This window comes from Tigriopus californicus, chromosome 12, assembly GCF_007210705.1.
Source record: "Tigriopus californicus strain San Diego chromosome 12, Tcal_SD_v2.1, whole genome shotgun sequence".
Classification (NCBI taxonomy): domain Eukaryota; kingdom Metazoa; phylum Arthropoda; class Copepoda; order Harpacticoida; family Harpacticidae; genus Tigriopus; species Tigriopus californicus.
The window spans coordinates 15,190,464-15,201,226 of NC_081451.1; the positions used below are offsets into that span (position 1 = coordinate 15,190,464).

Sequence of the window (10,763 nt, forward strand, 5' to 3'; positions counted from 1 at the left end):
TGAGTTGAACATTTTCTACTTTTTTTGAACTTATTTCCACGCTTTTCAGAACTTCCTTGGGTCCAAAATTGGCGAACCCCTTTTTTCGACAGAACTGACCGTTCAGTTGTTCCACCCTTTGTTTTTGGTATATATTTTCTGAAACCGCAATGATTGGTGGAAGCCTTCAAAGAGAACGAAGACTAAATCATGTCTTCGACTACATTGCAGGTTCTGAAATCACTTCCTCACAAGGGCCTGGGCTTGGACATATTTTTATTTTATCAAAAGAGGATCGAAGCAGATTTTAAGCAAATTTAATCATGTTTCAATGGTCGGACTCGAATGGATTACCTCCTGTTCTGCCATAGTGGTTGGAAGGAGAACGTTGACCACTAGAAAGCGACTTCATCCTGGAATCATTAACACTGATTAAGGGCATTATGGCCACTGAACAACTAAATTGGTATGACTATCTCGTAAAACACCAGTATTATTGGAACGCTAGTTTTACTGAAGGTAGGGGACCGATTTTTCAAACTCCAATGGTTTAGAAACTAGTCAAAAAGGCCTAAACGTAGGATATCTTCAATAAGAGAGATGAACTTTCACAAAGCGAGGTCTATCACTTATTTTGACATAGAAACAATTGAAAGTGTGGTAAACACGTACGAAACCTAAGGCAAAGCCTAGAAATTCAAAGTAACTAGGGAATTAATCATTCTGTATTCTGAAAATTATTTTACCCCTTAACTTTAAATCATCAACTCATATCCCAAAGCATTCAACATGCTGCCATTGAAAAAGGCCCAATTCTCATATTGAAGGAAACCGTAACAAAGGTAAAAATCACTCATGGACAAAAAAACAGTTAATGACCTGTCAAAATAGAGCTCAAGAATGTGTTAGCTTTAGTCCACTTCCTCATCCGACCAGCTGCTCTGTTCTTGAAGGAAGTTGGGCCGAGATGGAAACAATCGTTGCATTGGTACATGAATCAAGCAACCTTGAGCCGGTGCCATGTTATAGTTGGCTACCAGAGACAAATCACCGCTCCCATGTGAGCTCAAGACCTCCAAACCACTTAAAACATACCCATTGTCGCCATAGTAAGAAGAGCCGTCTGTCGGAGACTTGGTGTGATTACTATGAGAACTAGCTGGACTGTGTTCCACGTGGATGGGATTGAACTTTGAATGATGGCTCTGTGGATAAGGATCTTCCTCTTCGGTTGAGTGGTTGGAGTTGGAGTGAGATTCATTTCCACCTTGCTCATCTCCACCGTCCTCCGAAGAGCTCTCGTTCTTCAGCAAGATTTTTCGAACTTTCTATAAACTCAACATGGCCACTCATTAAACAACTAATCTGCTGTTGAGTTCCCTTCTATGGGTCACCTTGGTGGTTCCATGACATTTGAAGGCGAATCGAAGTTCCTCCCTAATCTCTGAAAACCAAGAGGTGCCCAACTCATCCGAAGAATACTTTGCTCCCACTAGAAGCTCCACAAATGCTTGGACCCTGCAATGGTTTTTTGGAGTAAGGAATCAGAGTGAGAACGATTATGCACGTCATTGCTTACGTAGCTATCAAACAGCCAACAACAGTGACAATGAAGACTCCGGCACAATTTGGAAGGCCCAATTCGGCAACACTGCCTTCACCACCACCTCCGTCAACACACGCTCCGCCTCCTCGCTTCTGCTTCCACCATTTTGTTTTCAAGTTGTGAAGGACTCCCCCTTCTTGGAGCTCCAAAATCGCGGAATCAATCAATGATTTATACGGGGATCCATGTTTCATTGGAATTCCGTAGCCCTAAAAAGCATCTCGGTGAACTTATGTTACTTAAGTAGAACACGGGCGATTTTTTTTACCTTATTGTCCAAATTTCCGCCTATTTGAGTGAGCTTGCAATTTCGTTCAATGATATATTGAATGGAGGCACTTTCCATCAAGTAAGCGTACTTTCCATCAGTGTCTTCTACTTTCTGCAGTCCTTCTCCATTAGACGTCACCATGACCTCAGATCGGTGCACTAAACGAATTTAAAGATGTGACATAACAACTCTCCATTTCATGGCATCATTTGCATCTTACAGTCCATGAATTTCCACATGGTTTTGAATGGCTCAAGTTCAGCGTTGCGGAAGAAACTCTCCGTAGAGCCTCCCTCAAGCACGCCGTACTTGATTTCGGTCTGCCCAGCTAAATCTTCAGCCGAGTCAATTGGTTTTTCCAATGTCTCGACAGTCTGCAAGGCAAATATACCAAAACTGACATCATCCGAAGAATTAAAGAAACACTCGTATCCCGAACCAAAAAAGCGGCTAAATTGGCCGTGTAAGATGCCACCATGATCATAGCAAAGAAGAACCACATGCCTCCTAAGAGTCGTGTGGAAATGGCGATGGGTGCCACATCACAGCCTTGCTGAAGGAAAGTGCCAATGGTGAACCAAAAAGAGTTGGCCATTGAGAATTGGTTCTCCAGCTCTTCAGGCTCTTCAATGCAAGGCAACGGGTTATTCCATTCTTGGGGGCAAAACTGGGCCAGAATATAGAGGACCACGGACACCAAAACATAGCCTAGAAAGTTGAGTGAAGTTGAAATCAAGCATGATTCAAGCCTTCGATTATGGAAGGTTCTTACTAAGCCCAGTGTAAATCCACACTTCGGTCGTGAATGGAGACAAGAAAGAAAGGAAACTTGGGGGAGCTCTTCTTGGTTTGATGAAGATAATGGAGATCCCTGAAAGCAACGTCTGTTTTTGTTTTTTTTTCACGTTAAACCAGCAAAAGAGTACTCATTCGGCAGGTAATTGGGGCCTTACATGTACCATTCGACCTAAAGCCAGTACATTGGAAAACTGAAACTAAAGAACCTAAAGTTATTCTTCCGTTTTAACAGAGCTTTGTATGACCTCCAGACTCCATTCTCTTTGAGGAATCGTTGTTTCTTAATCAATATGATCGCACGTTATAATAAGATAATAACTTATTTTGAAAAGGTCGAAAAATACCACAATGCTGTTTGCTTAGACAAGCAAGTAAAATGAAATAAATGTCAAAATTCAATGCATGCACTGCGCGGTTTGGCTGGGCATGTTTGTTGTCTTTGCTTTTACTCCATAGAATAACGTCAGTTGTTCATGAACACGTTCACTTGACATGCCCTATTGCTACTGACAATTTTACACATTAGCTGTGTCCACACAAACTCTTTCGCAAGTTACACATTGGAAGGCTGAACTTTAATCTCAATTTCGCCCAATATTTTGTCAAAATTGCCCTTTTAAACGAGCCGCTTTGCAAGAATCAGGCCCATTGAACGGCAGATGGCGATAGTTTCTTAAACTGATGACGCGAGGGTTGAAAACGTTAAGCTAAGGCTTAAAAAGTCCAAACAGGCCAAAACTATTAGCCCATTTGGCACTCTGTTCAATTTGCTTCTTGATAACAACATTTGTACATATCGTATGAATAGTAGTCTAGGTTGTCCGTTCCTTGTGAAGAATTTCCGATCTGTTGATGCTCTTTGCTCCTTTCAGATCCAATACTCTCGCTATTACCTGGTGGTTCTTCTGCCTCAATTCCTACCCTCTCTCCCTTCGTTATCCGCCCAGATACTGTGTCTATCCCACGCCTTCATCCGCCGCAAAGTTTTCACTGGATTTGTTCCTTTTCCTGCATCACACCACATGTCCAACTCTAAGTTGTCATTACTATGAATTATGAATCTTCCTATCTTGAGTGGCGGATCAGATAAATGGCACCGTCTTCCTCCTTCCACATGTAGGTTATTGATTATAGATTATTTAGACTATGATGGTGAGAATATGGATAAAAAGAGGTTTCTTCATGCAGTAGAAAAAACATTTTTCACACCTGATTACAATCAAACTTCCTGATACTAGCCTCAAATAGTAGAGGCTTGTTGCGGAACAGAACTTGGAGATTTGTCTTACCCAGATTCATCCATGGCATACTGAAGTCCACAGCTTGGGCCCGAACTGAGGTCACAGAAAGATCTGCCACTGCAAAATCAGCTCCTCCATTCTCTGCTCCAATGAGAACCTCTTGGATCATTCCATCCCAATTTCCATGCTCGTCCACACTTCCATAACGTCCATCATCCACCAGTTTGAACGTTACGTTAAATCGCAACACCTTGGCAATTTCAGACATCAAGTCAATGGCAAAACCTTCAAAGCGGTCGTTCCCCACCAATTTCCTTGTCTTGAGCAGATATACAAATCTTTAATTTTTTCTGAGGAATGTGCTTTAAGTTGTTAGGTACTTGATCTACCTCTTCTTTTAGCATCGTGTAAGGTGGATTCTGGATTAGAGTCACCACAAACGTCTTGTTGGCCATGATATTGGAAGGGTTGAAGATAGCCGCGATTTCAGCCACACGAGACATATTCAAACCTAACGGAGCGCTCCAAGTGCCTGCAAAATCAATCATATATCATTTGTACTGTTACTCATTTGGATATAGGCAAGATTAGAGACGAGTTTTTTCTAATTCAACCATCGATCTACTTTTGCTTAAACCGATCGCAGAGCCAATATTGGTGGGCAGTTTGTGTCAAAAACTTGCGTAAGATTCACAAAACCTCACATACTGCTTTGTTTCTCCTCCTTGGCTCTTTCCCTCGCCAATATTTTACGTCAAGAAAAACAAAAAGGGGTCGTGGGAAACATTATTTCGTCTCAAGAGTAGGCCTCGACGACCGACATTTGGTTGAATAAGATGTACCAACCATAGGCCTTGATAGAAATTATCAAAGGAAGCTGCTTTAATTTTCCTGCCAGTGAACAGGGACAAAAAGAATACAGGAACCACGTTTTGACAAATACGATCATGTGTAGTTTGACTATTGTTTAGCTTACAGGTCCAAGTGATTATATTTTCTGGTCAAGTGAGTGCTCAAATGCCAAGACATCTAGATATGTTTTTCTTTGTCAAAGAGACAAAAGAAACAACTTTTGTGCAAAACACATGTTTAAAAGTAGCTCAGATAAGTGTGTAAGATAACTTAAAGCCCATTAAAATGCATCATTGTCAAAAACGTAGTCAATCAGTATTAAACAAACTCTTAGTTATGTATTGACGTAAAATTTCAAAAACTTCTATTAAGAACATGCTTAGTTATTACAACTTTCACGTTTCACGCCTTAAAAGATAGAAAAACGGCCTTATGGTGTTTCCAGTTATTCCCAAGGAATATGAATTTCTTTTTCAATGACACGAAAAGAATTAATATTTCTCCATTTTATTTAAGATTTCTTTAAAAGCTAAAAGTAGCAAAAAATGTCGCTTAAAACTTGCAAAAGATGCAAAATTTCCTTTCATTTTACTGAAGTGCCAAAAGCTACACTATCCTATGAAGTTTTTTAAATATTTGAACGATAAATGAGACAATTCAATTTTCAAATTTGTCACTTCTTGCAATAAATAATTTCTACGCACTAGAGATGTATTTATTATGTGTTAATTGAATTTTGTCAAAGTTCAAGATTAGGCTTGATTAGAGTTGCGATTGATGAGTATGGCATCACAGTTGTGAAATATTGACCTTAAGTAAGTTTTAAGCTATATTGCATACTATATTCTGGATTTTCTACTTGCTTCAGAAAATTGAAATATTTCATTTATAATCAGGCATAGAAAAAGCTTATTATATTTCTTGGCAATTGCTTTAAGATATAACCGGAGCAATTTGTGGTCAAATTTGATGCAAATGCAATCTTTGAAAACAATATATCGTTTCGTTTGCTCCATGGATTTGAGTAAAATTCTAGTTGGAAACGCAACTAGGGTTACACCCAATGTCTAGTGATTACGTTTTTGGAAATGTTATCTCTTTTTAGGTTTTAAGTGGATTAATATTTTAATATGAGCTAGAATCCAAGATTATTTTTATAAAAGTTGTTTCTTTTGTTTCAATAACAAGGAAAATCGTTATCCGAAATCTTGGTACTTGCAAAAAAACTTTATCAGTATTGTGAGTAACACCGTGCAATGTAACATGCAAACCAAACATTGTTTTAAGTTTACATGACTTGTAACATAGATAATTGTTAAAGGTCCTAAAAACGGCAACATCGAGCCCTTTTTGTACATCCTTAAGCGTCATTTAAAAATATCCTCGAGATTCTCATTGAAATACTAAATTTAAACTATGGAACCAAGATACATTACGCTTACCTATCGTCTCCAAGCCAGTTTCTTGAAGCTCAAGGACATCCAGTGAGAAATCAGTCCGGAGACCTTCGGTGTCAAAAGAGACCTTGTCGCTTAAACCAGTGAATTCTCCCAGTTTCATGTAGTTAATCATCGAGCTGCCATGGTCCCAAGACATTTTTCCATTACAATCCAATGGGACAATGTCAATATTCTGCCCAAGAGAAGACAATTAGTTAGGGGAACATGCTAATCTGCTTGAAAACAATCGCACTTACTTGGATGCGACTCAGCTCATGCAAAGCCAGAGCAAAGAGCATAACTCCATCATAGATCAAAGCGGTGTCTGTGTCCAAATTGCCATCTTGAAACTCAATTATTCGGCCACGGTTGATTTCACTCTTGACAATGCTGGAGATCACATTCTGGACCTCCGGCTCGTTTGCATCCACCAATCGAAAGGCAGTGAAATTGGTCCCTCCATGCTAAGCATTCCATTAAGCAGAGTATTTCCTTTGAATTAGGTCCTTTGGTATGGCGTAAAACGTACCTTAAAATCTTCCATATTGATCGTATGGGCGTCGAGACTCGTGACCAGATAAAAATATTCCTCGGAGACTAGTCCGACTTGTTGAGCTTGTTTGAGAATTTCAGGGATACTCTCTCGCTCGCAATCCAAGATGATGTTAGTGGCTTTACTCGCGTAAACCTCCCTCAAGATCTAAAAAAAACTGATTGGTATGATTCACTAATTCCTTACTAAAATTACCCCTGTGAAAAGAGCGACATCTAAACCTACCTTTTACGTCGGAAGATTACAAGACAAATTGAACTCATCAAACACTTAAGAGTTTTTTGTTTGTTGTTGTTTTTCACTGGCTTTATCAAGCTCTAAAGGGAATGCAATACGCAGTACGATTATTCTGTTAATGATAAAAAATTAATGTGATATTTAGTCTGACAAGAAATTTTATGTATTGAGTAGACCGGGCTAGCCTTTGACTGTTGGGTTGATCTGGAATGCTTATCAAAAACTTGGCAAAATCTGACTTAAAAGGTGCTACCGAATCAACAACATCTACTCGTACTCATTACGACTTTCAGATGGAAGAGCCAGAGAAAGATAGTTTGATAAAACCTTTGCACAAACCTCTCTGTAGCCTTTGATTTCATGATGAATAAGCTTCTTTGTGATGATCCGAAAGGAATTGCCATTTATTTCCTAAGGGCGAAGAAATGGTTCAAAATTTCTGAGCATTGATTCATTTGTTCCTCTCACCTCAGCCGTTCGATCGAAAATTTTCTTTAATCTTGCCATGGAGTCATTATTCTCGTATAAAATGGTGATTGTATCCCAATCATACCGCTCAATCAAATCCACATAAGCTTGGCCTAAAATCAATTCCATATTATTAAATATGTTGCAAATCAACTCAAGTTCGCTTGTGCACCCAAAGCTTCCACATCAGGGTGAAGGTTGATTGAGTATTCTGCCTGTTGTTGACCCATTTTTCTGGCAGATGGTTGGTAGTTCCACCTGGTGTCAATAAATGGAATCTCCACAGAATCCACAATGGACCTGATGTGATCAGCTGATGCTTGACTTTGGGGCCCAAATATTGCCGCCACACCTTGTGGCAACAACTTGCATGTCTCCATTTCAGCTATAAAACTGTGGGAAAAAGGCTCTGGTTGACTAGAATTTTTGACACAAATATGGTTAGGTCACCTGTTTCCAGATGGGACCTTGATAACTTGTGGGATGAGCCTTTTCCCAGGCAAGATAGAAGGGTCCTTGTTTACGCGTTCCACACCATATTTAAAGGCCAACTCGTGCTTCTCGTCTTGGTTCTCATCAAAGATGGCAGCAATTCGTATTTGGGGTGGAAGATTAGATGCCACTTTCGGCAAAGGTTGCGTGACCAAAGCCATCACCAGTAATAGAGTTATTCCCTTCATGATCTGAAACGGCATAGTGCAATATCATCTGGAATCTTGTGCCTTTGGGTTAAGGAGCCAGATTATGAAAAATATAACTGAACTTGCACCAACAGACGAGCCAAAAAATCGTTGGCAAAAGGAAATTAAATGGCAACTCTGTGTTTTGTTCAAACACGATTGGGTGTGGAGTTAAATTTCTAAATCACCTTTCTCATTCTTAATTTTCCATTAGGAATACGTCATTTCGGTTCAGGATCCCAGAGACATTTCCTTTAATATTCACCAACATACGTAGTCAATACTTCAAATGCCATGCCCATTAACATTTCATTAAACATCAATATTACTTTGAGTGATTTTGGGATTAATAAAAAAGGTGGAAACCCAAAACTCAGAGTTGTGGGCAGGTACAAAACATTTCGTCTTCAGAAGCCTTTTGAACGCTTTAAAGAGGATCATATCTTGTAAAGGGTATATGAACCTTGGAAATGATCCAACGATCCTTCACGAAATATTAATTTTCGCTTCCCATGCGGCTCCAAGCTTTACGTTTAGACATCTAGATTAGACATCAAGCACGAAGAAGAAAGTGAAATCTTGTGCTTACATTTAGATATGCTCAAGGACTGGTTTGGATGCAAAATGAACAGTAATTTTGCCCGTAAAGGTTAAGTGTCATCTGGCTTTGTTATGAAACCATTTGCCAGGCAGTCCTCAAAGGCAGACTTCTTCTTTGTGAGAGTGGTTAACTTTTGGAACCAATTGCCTCTCTGTCGACCTATTGTTCGTAGTCAAAAACATTGGCCAAAAAATAAAACCTAATTGTCATATCTCCTCTGAGTTCTCTTTAATTTGCTTGACAAATTTACAAGTAATCCTCTTTTCTCCCTCTTCTCCATTTCTTCCATCATTTTATTTTTATTTTTAACTTTTACTCCAAATAGATTTTTACGTCTAAAGTGTATCCTTGTCAATATAAAAAAAACAGAGGCAAAACGCAAAGTCCATCGTGAATTTAAGCAATCTCTCACAAGTGTTGATTGTAAATGCTACTAAAACCAAATTTCAGGTAGAGGAACAAAGTTGGCCCCTAACATGAGTAAATAATACTGATTGGTTTATCCTCAGGTCTAAACCTATAAATTTTGAACTTGTATTAGAGAATCTTTTTCAGAGGAAGGCAATAACAAGGTAGCGAGTAAAATGTTTTTGAGTTGTACCTATAATGTCTACAGTATTCACTTTTGTATTGGAGCAAAATAAGAATGAAACCTTTGATGTATTTTGATCTTAAATGTGAAGTGACAGAAGATAAGAAAGTGCTACCAAATGTTTGCCCACAATTGGCCAGGATGATTTTTGGTTCCACTCAAAATTTTACAGAATTGACTCATGCTTTTCATAAAACACAAATGACAAAGCACCAAAAGCTCTCTAACTATTGAAGCAACCGTTTTTCAAAATGATGTCTTTTGGCACGCGTAAGGATCGTTAAAATTTAGTTTTGGCTCACGTCTTGTTGTTTATAAAGTTTACAGAAAAAGTAGCACGTTGCAACAAAGGCAATTTCTCGAGCATGGAAAAAATTGGCCAAATATGGCTTTTATTTTTAACATTATTTTGATTTTCATCCGATTCAGTTGGATAGTTAGCTCACTAGACATTTTCATTACGTAGATTGTTTCCTGATTCATGCTAAATCACTTCCAGAAAAACATGGTTTATCCCTCAACCCAAAAAACAAAAACAAAATGTATTTGCAAACTTTTGCGCATTGGAAAAAAATAACTTTTAGTAGTCTATCAGTGGTCCAAAAGCGAATGCATTATGTGGATTAATTATTTCTATATTTCAAAATCAGATGAAGAAGTATCATCATCAACACTTTTAACCTCTTTATTCATTATTTTCATATAAAAATTGAAAGGTACTAAATAGACGAATTATAACCTTTTATTTTAATAGTACTGGGGATTACATTCCCTGTAGCGGTTAGAAAAGCCCGTGAAAAACCAAACCAAAAAAAAAGAATGATCTGTTTCAAATCTGAGGTCAGTTAAAAGATGACTCCCTTACTTCTTAGTGCAAAAATCAGATGGTATGATAAAAAATGTCAATCAGGTGAAGGCCATGGGCTGGGTTCGAGAAAAGATCAATGCAAATGCGACCAGACTCTCACTTATATAAGTAAGGATTAAATAAACATGAACGAATACCAAGTGGATCTTACCTTTTGCGTCTGTTTATGTAACTCAAACCGTCTGGTTCAGATTTATTGTCATTTTTTTCCGCTCCCACAAAACTTTCGGATGTGCTTTTCAGTCCCAGGTAGAACTTGTCATGAAAGTTCTTGGACGGATTCCAAACAATTTCGAGGCCAGTCAAGCAAAATGCGCCCTCCCCCCTGCATCCCTACCCCCAACAACAAAGGCCTAAAGTGCAAAATGAGCCAAGGAAATAGTAGAAGAGCGATTCGGTCCAAGTTCACGGAGAAATGTTCGTCTTGAAGAGGGGAGACTGTGCTTAATGTAGTAGAGCTCATAGGTTTGTAAGATAACTACAGTATGTATGGTGGCGAGATGAATTCTCATTAGCGGCATCCTTTGATGTCGTTGGAAGCTGTGAGTTAATCTAGCCGTGTTTCTAGACAAGTTTGT

General features: G+C 38.8%; 1 protein-coding gene across 2 annotated transcripts; it reads right to left on the reverse strand.

Moving 5' to 3' along the window:
• Window positions 1–237: 237 nt before the first annotated feature.
• On the reverse strand, window positions 238–10,495 carry LOC131891955 (glutamate receptor ionotropic, kainate 2-like). Of its 2 annotated transcripts, none has more exons than XM_059241661.1 (18): window positions 10,337–10,495; window positions 7,895–8,127; window positions 7,617–7,837; window positions 7,445–7,557; window positions 7,316–7,387; window positions 6,716–6,886; window positions 6,444–6,650; window positions 6,190–6,379; window positions 4,285–4,427; window positions 3,944–4,214; window positions 2,629–2,727; window positions 2,296–2,564; window positions 2,077–2,230; window positions 1,854–2,014; window positions 1,559–1,794; window positions 1,374–1,497; window positions 1,075–1,307; window positions 238–392 (listed from the first exon to the last, which is right to left on the reverse strand). In XM_059241661.1, the coding sequence occupies exons 2-18, from the start codon at window positions 8,122–8,124 to the stop codon at window positions 308–310; spliced, it is 2,979 nt and encodes a 992-aa protein (XP_059097644.1). In that variant the 5' UTR covers window positions 8,125–8,127; window positions 10,337–10,495; the 3' UTR covers window positions 238–307. The 2 variants fall into 2 exon arrangements, with proteins under 2 accessions (XP_059097644.1, XP_059097643.1); XM_059241660.1 differs by having other exon boundaries at window positions 238–407.
• Window positions 10,496–10,763: the final 268 nt, after the last annotated feature.